Source organism: Manis javanica, chromosome 1 (assembly GCF_040802235.1).
Source record: "Manis javanica isolate MJ-LG chromosome 1, MJ_LKY, whole genome shotgun sequence".
NCBI classification, from domain to species: domain Eukaryota; kingdom Metazoa; phylum Chordata; class Mammalia; order Pholidota; family Manidae; genus Manis; species Manis javanica.
In genome coordinates, this window is record NC_133156.1 from 19254461 (window position 1) to 19274262 (window position 19802).

Below are 19802 nucleotides of genomic sequence, written 5' to 3' on the forward strand. Positions count from 1 at the left end.
AGGTAATTACAAACCAGTAGTAATCAGTTGTTAATAAAGTTTCAGACCACTTAAATATGCCTTTTTTTTGTCATCTGTCTCAGAAATTAAATTATGTTAAATAATGTCTCTCTCATTTATAACATGTAACTAACTCCAAATTGCCTTATTGTGCTAAACTGTCCAAAGAAAACTTCAAACTCTAAGTCAAAATTAAAAGCCAGGAGATCCTAAGTTCTGTGTACAAAATTAATGTAATCTGAGATTTGGTGTCTGGAAATGTGTAAAATGACAAATGCCTATTTTCCTTCTATGAGATGAGAATTACAGGTTTATCTTTTCATGAGTTAACTTAGTGATATGGTTTGCATATTATTAATACAAGAAATATATCTTAAATATATAAAAGTAATTCAAGTTCTTAGGTTTTATATTTTATAAGAATGAATACGCAACTTTTATAGTAATAATGGTAAATGTACACTTGCTGATTAACATAACTCATTTTCCTGTTCCTAAAAAACCCTGTTTTGCTGACAGGAACACAGGTGAGGAGATCACACATTATAATTTGTCACTATGCAATATTACTTAACAGTCAAGTTAAATTCAAAAGAAAAAATTATATGCTGATTAGGATGGAAAACTAAGGGAAAGTACTAATTTAGTTAAGATTAATTCTGTTTTTTGGGTTAAAAGATTGAGTTAGTTTCTGTTTATAAAAAGAAAAAAATAGGAAGTATAGCTAACACGTCTTAGGAATCAGGTAGTGTTCAAAAGGCTTTATGTAGAGTATCCCATTTAGTGTTCACAACGACCTTATAAAAGGGGACACTATTATTACCCCAATTTTACAAATGAAGATATAGAGGCCAAGAAAGATTAAGTAGCTTACATATGGTTAAGAAGTATATGAAAAAATAAATTTCCTTATAAATACATAGTGTATGGTTTAAATTAAATACACCAAATAGTGTATTTAAATATATGTTTGTATACTTAAAGACTCTTCAAAAATGATGTTAAAACAGAGCCTCAGTTTATAATTCAATTTTTACATTGGCTTTATTATACTATACTTAGAAGTCTATGACTATGCATAAGTAGTTAATTTCAGTTTTATATATGTGTTCCTCAAAATCATTTTGGTAAGTTAAAAAAAATATCTGATAATCTTTAGCACAATTTTGTATTAATATTGACCCTTTCTCATGTTTTCTCCACTTTCTTTGGAGTTTTCTAGTTCTAATAAGGATTATATGTTCCACAGAGTGCTACAGCTTTAAGTGTCATATAATTTTCTGTTCACTTTTAGTTCCCTTTCTCCCCAAGCTGTTCATCTCAAGAGGCAAGTTAAATGTGTGTGATTATTAATTACTCAATTTATTATCTATTCTACCAAATGGCTAATATCATAATATAGAGGTATGCCAATCAATTAAGTAATGATATTAATAACCTCTAACTTATTTTAATTGATTTTTAGCTTGTAGTGATTCACTAAAGTGAATTAGCACCTAATATTCCTTATGTAACTAAAAATTTCAACTTACTAATTATATTGTTATTTAAAATACTGTAATTGATTAGTATAATGCAACTGGTTTTAATCTAAAATCTCGATTTTAATTCAAAACTTAGCTTGGCAAGTTTAAGATTAAACTCAAATTTATGTAAATTGACAAGTGAATGATTTAATTCAACCAATAGCATTGTGTACCCCTAATGAAATGTAAGTCCTTTCTTTTCAAGTGATGGTTCTGTCACATATGCTGAGTGACAATAGAAATGTTCTATATGGTAGAGTTGTAACTCATCTAGATTCCTTTATTATTATTTCCAAATGTTAGCTAATCTTCCTAATTTAAGGAATTCTGAGTTAATGATGATGGTGGTGATCCTTTTTTGCTTTATAATTTCCAGAAATTGTAAATATAAAGATTTATATGTACATAAGCTGTTATTACCAACGATTCACCCACCTATTTAATGTCTAATGACTTTCAGGATTTTCCACTGGCCTACACCAGTGTCCAGACTTCATTCTTTACCTGAAATACGCTTCACACATCTCTGTTCTACAGCCTCCCTTATTTCCTCCTATCACAATCTACCATTTTTTAGACCTATTTAAAACACAAATCAAATATTCACAATCCAGTTTTGTCATACCCATAACATTCTTTTGGTAACAACTTTTTTGAGATATAATTCACATGCCATACAACTAAGCCATTCTAAGTACACATGTCAATGACTTTTAGTATATTCACAGAGTTAGAGAATTGTTGCCACAGTTCTGGAACATTTCATAGCTTAACACTGTTTGGTTATTCCCCCACAATTTTCCCATCCTCCCTCAACTGCCCTAGAGGACCACTGATAGACTCTCTGTCCCCATAGACTTGTCTGTTCTGGACATTTCACATAAATGGAATCATATCTTTTGTGACTGGCTTCATTTACTTAATGTTTTCAAGGTGCATCCCTGTTGTAGCATGCATATCTTTTTCATGGCAAATAATATTCCATTGTATGGATGTACCACCGTTTATCCATCCGTTCATTGGCTGATGGACATTGGATTTGTTCCCACCTTTGGGCTCTGATGATTAATGCTGCTATGAACATTCATGAACAACATTCCATGTGAACCTATGTTTTCATTTCTCTTAAGTATATACCTAGACCTGGAGTTAATGGGCCAAATAATATCTCAATATTTAACTTTTTGAGGAACTGCTACACTGTTTTGCAAAGTGGCTACATCATTTTACATTGTCATCAGTAGTGTGGGGGCATCTGATTTCTCCACATCCTTCCCGACACTGGTTATTATCTGTCTTTTTTATTATAGCACCCCATAAAAAGTTTGGTTATATCATCCTTAAGACCTTATCACATAAAGCCTTGTAGTTGCTTTTCTGTATGTTTTCTCTTTCCTTTTAGAGTATAAATTCCTTGAGGGTAGTGACCATATCTCATGTACCTTTAAATCATGAAGAAATCTTCTAACATAATTACTTGCCTTTAACAGGTTCCCATTGAAAAAGTTCATGTAGGTACAATAAACTAGGGAGCCGAGACAATTATCTGGGTGATTTGAACCAAAAACAAACGACAAAACAAAACTTATTTTGAACTATTGAAATTAAATATTTGGGGGCTTGAATTATCGGGTCATCTGCTCATACTAAATTAAATCATTCAGAGAATTGCTCGACTCATCCCTTGACTTTTCCAGGCCAAGAACACCTAAAGTTAAGCAAATCTTTGTTCTTTTGTTCTGTCATAACTCCTGCTATAACTGCATCATTTTAATTAAATGTCTCTTAAGGTTCCCATTTTTAAAGTCACAATACCACTGTGATTCTTAATCAAAACAAAATTTCTATATCACATGGAAACAATAGTCTGTAACCATTGGATTGTAATGTTGTAATGTTATTTTGAATATTTTAAAAAGCAGTTAGTATAGGGACCTAGCAACATGGTGACGAAGTGTTGGAGTGCCAGAGTTGGATTTTTTTATGTGGGTTTTTCAAAGTGGTAGATTTATAATCTTTTACACACACACACACACTTGCCAAAAAGTCAAGAGTCTGAAATTCAGGAAAAAAAATGCAATTTGGAATTTAAGAATGAGAAAAACAGAAATAAGGAAAAAGTCTACTAAAAGCAACAGCAGGAGAGACTCATGTGACAGTCGCCTTCCCTACATGACTCACTTTAATGGCCATCAGTCCCCAGATATACTTCCACTGATATCTAGCGACTGTTTCTTATTGTTACCTGGTGAAATTGTTTCCCTTTTCTGTCATCTGTGTTGCACTAATTCAAAGTGGAAACAGGTATCGGATGATGAGGGGAGAAAAGGAAACTTGCTTAGAATTTTTTTTAAGGTGGACCGTTCTACCTCCCTAATCTCTGTTTGACTTCCATTAACACACTCATTTGATTATTCATTAATGTCTGTTGAATACTTAGTGTGAGTACATGGAACGCGGGGACTCAGAGACTGAGAGACAAAATAATCACCAGGAGAAGTGAGTCTACTGCCACTACCTGTCAGTCGCTTAAAGAACCAGGAAGTTGTGGCACAGACTATGGCTCCCTGCCCAAGGGAAGGGACACAGCTACATGGACCACATAGATCATGTATGTCTTCAGATGTTCTAGTTTGGAATGTCCAGCTACCAGAGGCAACATTTATATAGAAACTGACTGTTGCCTAAATACTAACCTAAAAAAAAAAAAAAAAGAAGAAGATAAAACACATATAAGGAGGAAGATCTCAAGATTCTACAAAAATAGGATGAAAAATAAAAGAATTCTAAAAGCTCAGAGTTTTTCAGAAAAATGTTGTTTAGTAAAGGGAAAAAAAGAGTATGTGCCAAAACCAGAACATTTTTATTACAGCTATTTAATGGATTAAGAGAATAAATACTACTGAAGAGAACACATTCAGTGTTGCCTAGGCGCAGATCAACTCTTACTCAGCCTCTGATTGCTTAGGCCTAACTGCTCCGCACAGGACGATGCTCATGTGGCGAATGAGCATTCATTCTCTGACAAAACTAGTATTTTTTAAAAGATTCCTCCATATTTATTCTTATGTAGTTTTGTTTGCAGAGTCTAACTAGAATTGAATCAACCTAATATTTGCACGTAGGGAAGAAAATGTCCTTCAAGCATATTGGATTCTCTAAAATGCTCTGGATTTTCCCCTTAATTTTTAAACCCATGTGTATTTCAAGGGAAATTTAATCCATATGTCCCTGACTCACTCACACTTAACTCATCAAAATATTGTTTAGTAAAAACTATTTGATGTTGAAAAAGCCTTATGAGGCTTTATGTCTTTTTTTCTCTCCCTTTGAATTAGGAAGTTGCTTTGCCGTCATAAATAGTGTACCCAAAGGGCTCACATTCATCTTCAAACACAGAATTCACAAAGCCCTCAGAGACGATCTGATGTCTTTACAAAAAAATGGTCTTACAACCATGTCTTATAAAAGCTAAAATATTTCTATTTCTAACTTAATTTTTGATTCAGTTAAAAAGTTGTAAGAAAAAAATAAAAGCTTCACCTTGAATTTCTAGCCTTCTTAGTCTCTCTTCATTATTTTACAGTGTCTACAAGGCCATTTTAGAGTCTGCAAGTATTTTTTTTACTCTATCCGTATTTCTGTATTTCCAAAAAAGAAGTATGTCCCCTTCAACCACGGACTCTGTAGTCTATAAAAATACTTTCAGGGTACTCTTAATTATAACAACATCTCTACTACCCAAACAATGTAAGTTTAAAATATAGTAAAAGGACAGAGTTCAGCTATATTTACTAGTCATCAACCACAATTCAAATCATATATAGCATTCTTACATCTTTGTTTTATTTTTAAGAGTAAGCCATTCTTTGTTATCCTGCAAGTGTTTCACAAACCACAGTGATGAGGTTTGTTCTATGTAACACAGCATTCTAGTTGAAACCCATTTTTATTTCTTACTTTCCCATAAAGTGATTCCACTACAGATTTGTAATTATACTCACTACCAACCTGAAAAATAGGGGCAATAAACAATTCAGTTAACTCACACCAATAGACCATTTCTCTCCTGTAGGGAACTAAACCTTCATAAGCCATGTAGAAAAGTATATGAATGTGGCTCCTTTGTCGTCACAGTTGGATTGAAGTCTAAACATACACACACACAGACACACACATTAATATATATATATAGTAACAAAACTGTTTATCTAATGCCAAGCAGTGGATGTTAGCAGCTTGGAGAAGAGGAAGACGTGGGTATTCAGCATCATAGCCCTGCCCCACCTGCGAGCTCTCCGTGGCCCTCTCTCAAAGACTTGGGCACTAATTCAAACGTTAGGGGAAAACTGATTTTGCCCCTCTGTTTAGCACAATGCCACAAAAGGGCAAATCAGTCTACATGCTGAAAACATTTTAGTTGTTTAAGTATTTTATTTCCATGGCTTGGTGCTGCAGAAACATCAACAGCATTTAGGACAAGTATATACATGGCAATCAATTTGTAAGTAGTCACAGAAGTAGAATCTGCTCCAACAGTTGAGATCATCAGTCTAATAGATACAAGTCGAGTACTTTCTGTCGACAAAAAGAAGAGAAAGGCAGACTGAGTGTGCAAAGTATTGTTAAATATCTTTTTCCAGATAAAATTTTTAGGCAGTTTTATTGGTCAGAAGATGACTGATTACAGTGTTTTATGCTTTTTTAATTCAAAAGCTCTGTTGAATTTTCCCTTCATTTTAAGTCACAAACAGATAAAACAGCTCAGTATAGTCATAGTGCTATTCAAGTTTAATGTGTATATAAAGCAGGAATGCTAAGAACCCAGTGTGACAGAAAACTTTCAAAAAAAAATAAATCTTGCATCTACGCTTGGGCTGTGAGGATGAGTCTCTATTCAGCAGCCGATTTTCTGGGGGTAAATGTAAGAGAATTAATAAAGATGTAAGTGTGGGTGAGCACAGGAAGCTGGGGGACAGCTTACATTTCTTGGGAGAAAACACTACGGCAGGCTGATAACTTTACAACTTCCTGCAGTAGGTATTATACTTCACTTTAAGATGTGGAAACTAAAGTTCAGACATTAGGTTATTTATTCATGATTACATAAAAAGAACAGGTGAGCCGAGATTTAAACCCACTTCTCCCTGTCTCTGTTATAACTCTAGTTCATGCCCACTGTATCCATGTTTTTTAAAATTCCAAGTTGGAACCCAATGGTGGGCTAGTCAATCAGTTATGTTGGTTATTACCAGCATTATTTATAAATTAAACAAAAGAGAAAAGAAAAGATGCAAATAGAACATGTCAAAATTCATCGCACATAGTAGAAATAAGAGCTGGAAAAAGCTGACGGCTCCTTATTCACTGATGCCAGACCCCAACTTAAGCATGGCAGGATCGCATCCAATTTTTTTTTTCTATTCATCTGCCCACTGTAGACTATGGTTTTAGGATGCCCAGACTTACAGTGGTGATGAAGGCATGAACTAAATTGGTGGTGGCAAGAAAGAGAAGGCAGCTTCAAAAAAAACACTTAAAAAGTAACATGTGTGGGACTGTGACAATTGACTCGTTGTGAGGAGGAGGAATGAGACAGCTCAGGCCAGAGAGAGGGAGTAATAGGGATGCTATTAAATGTATTTGGGAATGTGAGGGTGCAGGGCTTCAGGGGAGAGAGGAGTGAACAGCAGCGGCTCAGCTGGGTCAGTGGGATACCCAGCATGGTCAAGTGGATGTGAAGGTTTGACCTTTGAGAGCCAGGCTGGGCACGGCGTTCATAATGAAGACCACGCACTCACCCAAGGAAGGTGTGAGTCTGCAAGGAGGTGAGCAGTAAGCCAAAGGCCCTGACTTGGTACAAGGTTAGACGGGGCCCAGGGAAGGAGGGCCCACCGAAGTCACCCAGACAGAAGTCAGGCAGGAGAGAACAAGAGAGGATTCGTAGTGGGTTTCTGAAAGTGAGAACTAATAGTATGTTCTAGAAGTGAGAGAAACAAGAGTATGCTGTAGAAGTCAAGCATTTCTCAAACTGATATTCCTGGGAACACAGGTATGTTGTAATATATTAATGAGAAAAACAAAGTAGAGTTAAAGATGTTTGGAAAATTCTGGGTTTAAAAAGAGTTTGTTGCATGGGTTTGTTATTTTTTAAAAGTTGATGGATAAACTTTTCCAAGTCTGACATTAAATGAAGATGTACTTCCCTAACGCTTTGCCCTCAGTAGCTGAAGAGGGTGAGGCCAAAAGGAGTGAACGGGAGGGAGGAGCTAAGAGTGAACGGGAGGGAGGAGCTAAGAGTGAACGGGAGGGAGGAGCTAAGAGTGAACGGGAGGGAGGAGCTAAGAGTGAACGGGAGGGAGGAGCTAAGAGTGAACGGGAGGGAGGAGCTAAGAGTGAACGGGAGGGAGGAGCTAAGAGTGAACGGGAGGGAGGAGCTAAGAGTGAATGGGAGGGAGGAGCTAAGAGTGAACGGGAGGGAGGAGCTAAGAGTGAATGGGAGGGAGCAGCTAAGAGTGAACGGGAGGGAGGAGCTAAGACTGAACGGGAGGGAGGAGCTAAGACTGAACGGGAGGGAGGAGCTAAGAGTGAATGGGAGGGAGGAGCTAAGAGTGAATGGGAGGGAGCAGCTAAGAGTGAACGGGAGGGAGGAGCTAAGACTGAACGGGAGGGAGCAGCTAAGAGTGAACGGGAGGGAGGAGCTAAGACTGAACGGGAGGGAGGAGCTAAGACTGAACGGGAGGGAGGAGCTAAGAGTGAACGGGAGGGAGGAGCTAAGAGTGAACGGGAGGGAGGAGCCTCTAGAAGCTGAGCAAAGGAGAGACACAGGTAACGGAGCAGCTCGAAGGGGCTGGGTCGAGGGAGCAGTCCAAAGCCCGGTGAGCAGAGTAACTGGCTTGAACAGAATGAAAGATGTACTTTCTGAAACTAGATAAACAGCGATGATGATAAATGCAGGGATGTAAAAAGTTTTAGATAGGAAAAGATGTCAAGGTAAATGACAAAACTGAATTTTTCTGCAAAATAGGAGCACCTCATTCATTCTGCAGTCAGGATGGATAGATCGGTATGTGCGGATTTTTCAAGGGAAGGGCCGTATGTTTAATCATCTTCTCTAAAAGATGGGTGATGCCCAAAGATAAATGCTGTTGCTCCACATTTTAATACCTGAACTTTAATCCTTGATTCTTTAACCTAAAAATCTGGCATCCAAGCTGTTTCCAGTTCTACCTCCCACTGCTTCCCTGTACACATCCCAGTCACGGCCAGTCTCACTTGTCCCTGCTCATCTGCTGTATCCGGGTGTCTGTCCAAGCTCCTCTCCCCTGCTTACAGGGCCCTCTCGTAGACACCTGTGCAGATCGGACCCACGGATTACAGCCCACTTCCAAGGTCACTGACTGACCTTCCCAGCCCAGCTATGCGCCCCACCCCCATGAGGAGTAAATGATACTAATTCATGTAAAGTGCTTTAACAATGCTTAGCTACCCTTCCTCCCTATGTCATAATTATTTCTGTATATATCCTATCTTCCCTATGTATTAAAGCTCTTTGGGTTAAAATCCATGCTTATACATTATTGCCTTCTCTTAGTGCCCACAACAGTGAATAGTTTTTGTAGGCTACACGAATGAATGAGTTAAATATGTCTCTCTACGCATTTAATTTACAAAGAGAGAACAACTTACACACTAGGCAAATATGGGAGTTATAAAATTATGCCCCTTAAAAAATAATATGTATGCATTATAGCTAAAATGACCACATTATAACTGTCAGTGTTTTTCAGCATTTTTTTAAATTTATGCTTTCTGTAAAATGCAGTGCCTTTCATATTTTTAAAGAACAATTTGAAATCAATCCCAGGAAAATATAGAAGGTGTAATCTGTTAAGTGGCCTTTGTATTATGACAAAATGCAGCGATGCTGTATATCATTTTCTCTATTCAATTCCATAAACACAGATTGCATACTATGTGACAGGTACCCCACATTAAATGAAGAAGATAATGCCCGTCTTCAAGTATCTTATGCCTAACGCAAGGAGCAGACCTTTAAATACATATCTTCAGTATATGACAAGTGCTGAAATAAACATGTGCCCAGGAAACTATGGAAACATGTAAGCAATTCCAATCAAGGGGTGCAAAGACATAGTCCCCCTGGCCAGAGATTTAAATCATCTCCTCTGGTCTATTCATTCATCTAGGCTAGTAGGAATTTCTCTTCTTGATCACTAAATGATATCCTAGTGCCATAAAATAGTCAATACCCTTCCAGAAAGTGAAAAATGTATTCCATATGTTGAACTAAATGTGATATAACCAAAAACAAACCTCAGCTGAATCACCTATTCAGTCAAAAGGTAGAGCAAATTTTCACAGTGAACATTAAAACTACCTGTGTTTTAGTATATTTTCATGCTAGAAAAATAACTCGGGGATACTTAGAGTATACATGTTTTGTAAGTTTTTTCTTCTGTAAAAATCACTCATTGCCTTTGTGGAAAATGCACTAGTTTTTGTTGCTTTCTTCTTAACAAAAAAGAATCATCTGTTCTACAAATAAATCAAAAAATGGAAATGGTAGGTTAAAGTTAGATGCTATCAGAATGTCTCTTAGTACTTTTTAAATTATTTATTGTAAACACATTTAATAAGATGATATTTTCAATAATACTAGTACCAAAAGAAAGTTCCACCATGAAGAGCAGGTATTTTGTTAAAATGCAGTCTTCAGTCGCTCTTATAGAGAGGGCTCACATTCTTTCCATTTGTGTTTCAGACTGTGTTGAGTTTTACCAGCCATAGGTTTACTCAGATTCAGGAATAATAATGTGTGTCCTTAAGCAACTATATTATTTTGTACAGTAATAATCTAAGGAAGCAGGGCACTTTGGGGATGATGGGTTATTGTTAATCTAAGAATGGGTTATGTTTAAGAAGTCACCAAAAAGCGAAAGAGGCCAGTTCTTGGGTACAGTGAGCTTTGAATAAAACTTGGGTTTATAGAGGGTTTCTGATGGATACTTTGGTGTGTGTGTGTGTGTGTGTGTGTGTGTGTGTGCTGTGTGTTGTGTGTGTGTGTTTCTATGTGCATTTTAGGGATGGAGGGAATAAGTTAGAAGTTAAATGAGTAACTCTTGAGTATGTCTTATATGGGTTGTTGAAGTTATATTTTCCTGATTAAAGCAAACATACTCTGTGACTGTTTTCATGCCTGAAAAGTTTTTGAAAATTTCAGAGAATCATTCTTATAATATAGTTGAGCCACTGTTAATATTCTCTTTATAGAAGGAAAAGAGTCTCTGTTTAGAAATTGTGTTATACTTTCTTTTTCCTTGAACCATCTCAAAATGCCTGAAAGCCAGAGAATCAAGCTTCCTGGATGACAGGTATCTCGGCTGTTCCATATTTGCTCCTATCTTCACACTCCCTGGGCACATATGCAGACACTTCCATTTTCTTAATGCTTAAAGCTTTTTTAAGATTCCGAAACAAAGTTTTAACTTTCTCATATTCTTCAGTAATTAATGCTAAGTTGTGTTGAGATCAAAGCATTTTATCCTTTTAATTCTGTGGGGGGGAAATGATTTCTTCAAATGGATAGTGCTGTACTTAAAAGTAATATAATATTAGGTATGTTCAATTGCTAATGCTATTTTCCTACAACCTTTATCACATTATAGGAATTATAAAAGTTTACTTCCTTGCAATATTTTTGTCTTCATTTTGCACTAAACTGAAGGATTCCATATTAGTTTTATTTCTTCTAATAAGGTCAGTGTTTTAAGTTCAATAAGTTTAAAAAGATTAGTCAGTGTTTATCATCCCAAAATAATCGTCTTTTACATGTTCCAAAAGCAAATTGAACATGTAGTTTCATAATAATTGAGGTTGGAGAAAATCCATATAGCTAATAAACTTTTATTAACATTAAATTTAGTAAATATTCAAGTTCTAGAATACAATGTAATTTCTTGTATACTAAATACAGTTTTTGCCAATTACAAGTCATCAAATAATTATAAATGCCAATTTTAATTAAACTCAACTCGCTGTATCTATATATTCTTTGTTGTGATTTATACAGAAGCATGTAAAGAATCTTAGCATTGTTTGAAATTTGAATTGCCTTTTAATAGCTGGAATGCTATTGACCCTCCTAAAAATACCTATGTGTATTCCTCTATCTGAGAAAAAGAACAGCTGCCCCCTGCCTCTGGAAACAGTTCTGCCCTTGCAAGGAGGCCTGGGTATTGCTGGGAACTGGCCTGGAGCTCACAGCCAGGCCTGGTGTTCTCCTGTTGGACAGAACAGCCGCAGAGAACACCAATATCAGACAAGGTTACATGGTGCTGCTTGAGACAAAAAAACAACTTTATGGTTTTTTCCAAGCACGCAGACAAAAACAGGGTCACTTTGCCTGCCACCTAAACACCACACATCCCCCTCTCCTGGTGACTGTGAGTATATGAGTGTCTGCTCCTTCTCTGCTAATTACAGCTTCAGCCTAGAACTGGCCCTCCCTCTCTCTAGATAAGATTTGTTAAAACACCAATCACAGAATCATCTTTGCTTCCTAAATCCTTCCGCAAATCACTTAACCAAAGCCCAGATCTTACAAATAAGTCCTTTTCGAAACCCCTTTACTAAGTTGCCCCCCACTTCCTGTGTCTCCCTCATTGCAAGCAAGTAATGAATCCAACTTTTTCAACTACAGATGTGTTATATTGCTGATATTTGGCAGAAGGATATTGATATATCCATAGCCCAAAATTGTGACTATTAAACTAGTAGTTAAGTATAAATGTGAAATGTACCTTTTTACTGTATAGTAAAAACACAGCATTTATTGCTATAAAGTTAAGTTTAAAGTTGATGTACTGTTATTAAGATTTCTAGGCTTGGAATTTTGTTTTCAGTAGGGTCCTCCAAACCCACAAGTATTTTTTAACATTCTACTTCTGAAACACATTTGAATAGTTCTCTTTTCAAATATGAAACATATGTATTTTATACTCTAGGTTTAACATCTCAAATGATTAAAGATGCTAGGCTCTAAAGAGAAGTTTATTCTTTGGAGGATTCTTTTCATTATGCTTGGGTGATCTTTGTTCTAGTTCAGATTTTAAATTAACATTTAAGTTAATGGCAAATAATATCCCTCTCCTTTTTTCAAAAATACTAATGGATCAATATTCCTTAAACACGATATTGTCAATTCTAAAAGATAAAGCAAACATACTCTGTGACTATTTTCATGTCAGAAATGTTTTTGAACATTTCAAAGGATCATTTCCTTAAAATATAGTAAATAACATTTATTTTTCCTTTAGTGACCACTTTGGATGGTGAACTTTTAAACTGTTGTATGTATGCATCAATAACAAGGGGAGGAGCTTTTGACCCATCCACTGTGTGTATCCTTTAATATCCATCACTTTACTCCCTATTTGTGCTGAGGATATATTTATTACATTATTACCTTTATTATTACATTTATCCTTTTATTGCTGCAGTAGTGATTGGAATGACTATGTCTACATTCAGTCCCCAACTCACAGCATCCAGCAAAGTTAGAACGCTTAGTTTGTACTTGGTTATCTTTTTCTTTAATTACTAAATTGCCTGTATTATGATAAAGTTACATGAATCATAACATTATGTGCAACGTACAAGAACTGATAGTTGTATAAATGCTATCATTCCCATCACCACAGAGAAAGATCTTTATCCGTGATGAACACTGACTGTACTATTACCCAAGATCCATATTTAATCTTGGTTATCTTTTAGAACAATCTGCTAGATCCCTTTCTCTCTGGCATCGAGAGCTGTTGCCTTCTTTAAACTATTTTTATTTGGCAAGGGATTGGAGGTTTTCAAATAACAGTATCATCCATGCAGAAGATCTGCTGGTTTGTGATGGCACCTTATGTAAACATTTTAATCTCAGATCCCTAAAATCCAGAGGCTCCCCGAAAGGGATTAAACCGTCATCCCCCGTCTCTGTTGCCATAGTGGGTTAACTGTCTTCTCTGTGTGGCTGCTGTGCTCCCTGAAGGCCGCGGCACAAAAGCTCTCTTAGCCGTGGCTATGGGACTGGAAGTTGTCATTGGAGCGTTGCAAAGGACAGGGGTAAAAATGACACATTACGGCTGAGTATTTCGTGATGTGTCGTTCTTAAAGAAGGACCCGCTGGAAGCCCAAAGTAGAAAACCTCCATTAGATCTCAGTTCCATAGAATGACCGTGGAGCAAAATCGAAAGGAAGCTCCGTCTCTCAGAAACGCAGAGAAACAAGTAGAGAACCGTGTTCTCCGTTAAAACTTCACGGAATTGTGTACTTAAAATGCACACTGTGGTTCCGTCAATCAAGGTGGATGGTTCTGATGATGTGTTTCTTGAGGTTTTGTTTTTTTTTTTATCCATTTCCCCAATTTCATTGTTCGGATGTGTAACATTACTTTTTAAGAGGAAGGAGCAGCTCGCCATTTTTAATGTTTCTGACCATGTTTCATCCCCACGTGCCAGAAACCTCTCCGGAGCCAGGAATGCCCGGCCCTCCGCGCCCAGCCGGCCGGCCCCCACGCCCCCCGTGCCCCCCGCGCCGGTCGCGGCCCCCCGCGCCCCCCGCGCCAGGGCTTCTCCCGGGGACCGGAGCAGCAGCGGCCCCGGGGCCCGAAGGGTTAAGGGAGCGGCCGGGCCGGCCGGGCGCGCGCACAGCCCCTCCCCGAAACACAAAGGAGGGCAGGGGGGATCGAAACCCGACGCCGCTTGTACCGCCCGAGGGGCCCGGGCCTGCGGACCGGGGCGGCCTGGATGGGGGTGCATGCGCCTCTCCAGGGCGCTCCGGCGCGGCGGGGCTACGCGCCCGGGACCCAGGCCCGCAGCCGGGCCTCCACCTCCCGCGGGTCCCCGCGGGCCGCCCCGCCCCCTGGCCGGCGGTCCCCACCCGGTGCATCCGGGGGGCGGGAGGGATGCAGGGCGCCCCAGCTCCGGGGGAACGGGCACGTCGCCTCTGACCTGCAGCCCGGGGTGGGGAAGAGCGCCCCCCACCCAGCCCGGGGCGCTGAGGGGCTGTTAGGTAGCCAGCCTTGGACTTAGCATTCTAGTAGGTGAACTCCCCGTTTCCCCCCGTGACTCAGACCCGGGGACGGGCGTGGGCGCCGCAGAGGGCACCCTCTCCAAGATCTTCTACCGAAGCTGCTTCTAGTTTCAGAAGTTGAAAAGTAGCACTTTTCCTGACTCTTTTCTGATAACCGGTTTTTTTCCAGTGTTTTATAGTTTCGTCACTTTTAACTGACTCGAAAAGGAAATCATGCTACGGTTTTCGTTCTTTTCTACGTAAGAAATTATTTACTGTCCGTGTGCCCGTGTGGCGCGCCTTAGGACGCCGGTATGAATCTGTCTGCAAGATACAAACCCGCTAGTGCGGGGGCATTTGTGCATTAGACCCTGTACCCCTTCACATGCTCCCTCCGGTCCTTGGGGGGCGCTGGGGCCGAGTGGACCGGCTTTGCACGAGGCCCGACTTTGGGGAGCAGCGCTGACGCCCAGGCTCTCTGAAAGGTGGGGGTGCTTAATGGGGAAAGGGGGCATCTAGGATTTCAGGCGGGGGTTGCAACACTCGCTTGCTAAGGGTCGTTTACTCGGTGTCCTGACCTCTTGGGTTTTCATGGAGTTATTTATCTCTCATCTCATTATAAGGTAATGTATAAAAGCTAAGCAGACCTTACCTCACATGAAAGGAGCGTGCGTAATAATACAAGCACCGTTTTTTTAGTACACCTTTACAAATTAAAACCTATGGTACCCTAATGGGAGGGAGAGGGTCCCAGGGACTCCACCTGACTCCGGTGCCCCTGTCTTTCAGGCCCAGTGGTTCTCAGCACTCCTGCCCAGCTCATCGCTCCCGTGGTGGTGGCCAAGGGTACTCTTTCCATCACCACGACAGAAATTTACTTCGAGGTAGATGAGGATGATCCTGCCTTCAAGAAGATCGATGCAAAAGTGAGTTTGTGTGACTCCCTGTACTGTACTGTACTGGTGGCTTTGTGGCAGGAAGTGGTTTTCAATTTTGCTTGGTTTTAAATGACAGTGGGGGAGGGGAGCACACTCCCTTCTTGCTCGTAGAAAATGAAATGAATGCAATAACTCACGCTCTATTTTATGGAATTGAAGAATATATTAACGATTTGAAATCCTGTCTTACCAGAGCATACACATTTTAACCGTCTCTCTGAGTGCCTTTGTGTGTGCATTTGGGCACATTTAGTAGTTAAGCCAATTGCTCCCAGGTCCCTTGGGAAACAGCATCTCGGGCTCTCTGGGAATACTGGGAACGGTCTTACGAAATTTCTTGTTAAGATCACTTTCAATTTCCAAAAGTGTAGCTTGCAGTGTGAATTATTGCTCACTGAAAGATTATGAGCGAACTGGGGGCGGGGCATTTACATATATTTTCATTTCTATTATTCCATTTTCATCTGATGAAATAAGAATTAGGCTTTATAGGTAAATTAAAGAGGAAGAGAAACTAATTCTCTGAGAACCTTTGATTTAAAATGTGTATACATATTATATACTAGTGCTCAGATGTTTAAAGTTTGTGTTCTGGGTGGAATGCTCAAAAATACACATTTGGACGATTTTAAATGCATAAATATTTATTGTATCTTATTGGGTAGGTTTTAAAACCCAAGTATTAGGGCAGCTCTACACCTCTGCACTTTCTTATGAAACCAGTTTTATTGTGTTTCACTTTTATGTTACTATGCAATTAGTAAACTTTTTTCCTGAGGTTAAGAATTCAAGAGCATAAGTGTCATGCTAGATATTTAAGCATCATTTTACAAAGATCCTCTTTTAAAATATTTTTCAGAGGCAATTATGCTAAAATAGTCAAAGACAAATGCTCCCATAAATTTGGAATTGTATTATTTATATTTAATTTGTATATAGCTTGAAAGCATTATAAAACATTATTTGTAGAATAGCAGTTGAAATTCCAAAATCTACCCCCATCTTAATTAACTACCTCCAGACCCATAGGTGATTAGCCTTTTTAATACTTGTTGATTATTAAAATCATAAGACTTCTTGCACTTCTAGAATGTTAAAAATGAGTTTCAATGTAGCAGTGTATTTGATTTTAAAGTAGTTAAAGTTTGTCTTTATACTTTTATCATTAGCTTGCCTTATGAAGTAAAAATAAAGTTTGGATTTCTGATTAATTTATTCATCTAATGGAACCTCCTAATTGCATAAAATAACTTTTGACATAAAATGACCAGAAATTACCTTCAATTTAGAGCACAGTTTTCATATGCAGATTGTGAAAATTGCATTTTTACTTTCTTAAGTTCATTTTCTCTGAGTTACTGTTTTTTAACTCAGCAATCTTTGCAGCGATGACATATTTTCCTTATGTTATCAAAACTGCTACAGAAATACTAACCCGGAAGAGCAAGCTTTGCAGAGTAGATTTAAATTGTGTCTGTTGTAAGGGGAATGCTTTATGAGTAAGTTAGAAACTGAGAGTACATTATCTTTAGTTCTACAGAAAGAGATTTTCTTCAGTATATTAAGGTTTTGTTTTTAATGATTCATTAGCATCTTTCTCAAAATGTTTAAAATATTCAAGTGTATTCAAATTCCAAAATGAAGCATTACATCTTTTGACAGAAAAACAATTTAAAGTGAGACACAACACCTTTATTTTACTTTATTAGCTTCTAATTAAATAAAAACCGGCAACAGAAATTAAAATCTAAATCACAAAAGTAATTTTCCAGTGTATTTCAAGTGCATTTTTCAAATATATAATTCAGATATTCAAGCGTTATTATATAAGCTGAATTCAGATTTCTTTGAATATATTTAAATAACATTTCAAGTATATTTATGGAATGTTAGAAATAGAACAAGCAATATATTTGAAACAAAATGTAAACTTTTTAAAGTTCAGACACTTTCAAAGACATAAATGTACCAGGAGGAAATCTACCTTTAAATGGTATCTCCGTTAGTGGAAAATATCTGGAAGTATCCAAAATGGCCATTTAACTTCTGTTCACCAAATCACAAAAGCACCAACATCCACACTTTCAAAGACAATGCGAGATCACAGTATTTGCTACAAATCAAAATAATACACTACTTTTCTTCAGATGGCATATCCAGATCGTGTTTACTCACAGACAGATGCACCTAAGTCACCAGGGCTGCTATAATCCTTTGATAGTGAAGCAGTGTTCACTGTGGCTTGCATGACAGCCTGGGGTCGTCTTCCGGGTGTTACTGTGTACTTTTCAAGAGAGATACGAAATCCTTTGTAAATAAGTATTCTAATATTTGTGGGTTTGCGTTTTCTCCATCCGCTTCACTACTATTTTTTTTTTCTCCCCTTGGAGGGGTGGGTGAGATGATGCCTCAACATTGTATGATTTATTATTCCTTTTTTAAGGAAGAGATTGTTTGCACTGTCAAGTGGAATATCAGACAGGAATCGAACAGGAAGTTCACACTTAATTAGGACATTGAGAAGAGTGATCACATGTCGGCTCTCGATTCAATGGTCCCCTAAAGTTTTTCCAAACTTTTCGGGTTGGTCAGGATCTCCCTCGCCAGTCGCCACGTTTGTTTGGCAGCGTTCTCCAGGGCCGAGTGGGGTTTGCCTTGAAACAGATCTAAATTCGGGAGGAAGTAGTGAGGACACCGCCGGCACTGCAGGCAGGAGATGAGTTGCAGCAAAATCCCGTTGAGACGGTCGCCCAGGCAGGACTCGTCCCAGTCCGACTCCCGGGGGTGCTTTTCGCACTCGTAGGAAACCAGAGTCTTCATGTGGTAATTGTTGAGAGGCTGGCCGGGCAGTTCCAGGTGGCGATCCCGCAGGGTTTTGAGGATGGAGAGGCATTTCTTCCTGCAGCCGCCCATCTGCAGTCTGTTCTCCGCCTCCGCGAACTGCAGCACCCAGGCGTCGCTCTCGGCCGAGCTCTGCTTGCCGGCCAGGGAGTGGCACTCCTTGGACAGGAGGTTGAACCCTTCCGCCTTGACCTCCGCCACCCGGTTGGGTCCCGGCCAGGGGATGTGGGGAAGCGGCCAGTGCGCGGCACTCCTCGGCCAGATCCCGGTGCACTTGAAGGCCGGGGTGATCTGCACCACGTACCTGTCTCGGATCCTCAGTTTCACTTCGCTGGTGTCCGCCACCATCTTCACCACGTCCCTGTAGCTGCATTTGTCCACCGCCTGGGCCACCAGCGTCTGAAAGCGGGACCGGATTTTGCGCGCGGAGAGGTAGCCGGAGGCGGTGATGAACTCCACCCAGAGGGACATGCTCCGCTTGCGCCCGTCGCTCAGCTTCAGCACCGCGCAGCCGGGCAGCGAGCCGTCGTCCACGAAGTTGAACACCCCCATCTGGTTCAGGTACAGCACCACCTCGAACTCGGTGGGGGAGATGACCTCGAGGCCCTCGTAGCGGTTGTCCATCTCGTTGAGGGAGCTGATGAAGCGGGGCTCCTGCACCTCCACCTCTTTCAGGACGTCGGAAACCACTTTGCACACCTCCCGGATGGTCTTGGCGACGGCGGCCTTCCTGGCCTGGCACTTCTCGTTGTAGTACTTGTTCAGGTGGTACACCAGCTTGGCCTGCGCCGCGATCATGTTGGGGCAGAGATCCGGGTTGTACACCGGAGTCTCGCAGTAGGCCGTGGGATCCACCGCGGCTGCTCGGGCCGGAGCCAACTTCGGGGGGAGAGCCGGCCGCCGCGCGCGGGAAGGTCCCCGGGGCGCCTCCGCGCGGCCGCGGCCCCCGTCCTGCTCTCTCCGCGCCCGGCCGCCCTTAAAGCGAAAGACGCTTCTCCTCCCACCCCCGTCTGTCGCTTCCTCCTTCAAAGAGTCCTCGGGTGGGAGGAACGCCCGGAGAGATCACCTTCCCGGGGATGGAACCCAAGTTGCGCCGAGACCCAGCAGAGCCCTCGCCGTGGTCACAGCGCGCAACCCTTTCCGCATTTATTTACGCCTCCCCGTGATCATTGTGTGTGCAGGACTGTTCATCGGATGGAGGAAGAGTGTGCTGCGTGTGTGCGGGGGGTGCGTGTGCGTGTGCATGTGTCAGAAGGAGCTGCTGCTGGCTCGTCTCGGCGCCCAGATGCACTCGTGTGGAAATTATAAAGGCAGGGCCAGGCAGGCTGGCGGCCAATCGCCACCGGGCTCGTCACCACAGCCTCCTCAGCTCCAGCCCGGCTAATTAATCCCCCCGCATGGACACGGC

General features: G+C 40.3%; 2 protein-coding genes across 4 annotated transcripts in view; one reads left to right on the forward strand and one right to left on the reverse strand.

The window, feature by feature from the left end:
* NBEA (neurobeachin) overlaps positions 1-19802 on the forward strand; it is a 547470-nt gene that overhangs the window by 354435 nt on the left and 173233 nt on the right. For all 3 annotated transcript variants that reach the window (XM_073229196.1, XM_073229216.1, XM_073229206.1), the window contains exon 40: positions 15405-15541. In XM_073229196.1, coding sequence (XP_073085297.1) covers positions 15405-15541 — 137 coding nt within the window. The remainder of the gene's footprint in view (positions 1-15404; positions 15542-19802) is intronic.
* On the reverse strand, positions 15574-19324 carry MAB21L1 (mab-21 like 1). Its single transcript, XM_017659161.3, has one exon. The coding sequence runs from the start codon at positions 19190-19192 to the stop codon at positions 18113-18115; it is 1080 nt and encodes a 359-aa protein (XP_017514650.1). The 5' UTR covers positions 19193-19324; the 3' UTR covers positions 15574-18112.

Excerpts from the sequence above, each read along its gene's own strand:
- MAB21L1 (XM_017659161.3), bottom strand. The coding sequence starts at position 19,192 with ATGATCGCGGCGCAGGCCAAGCTGGTGTACCACCTGAACAAGTACTAC.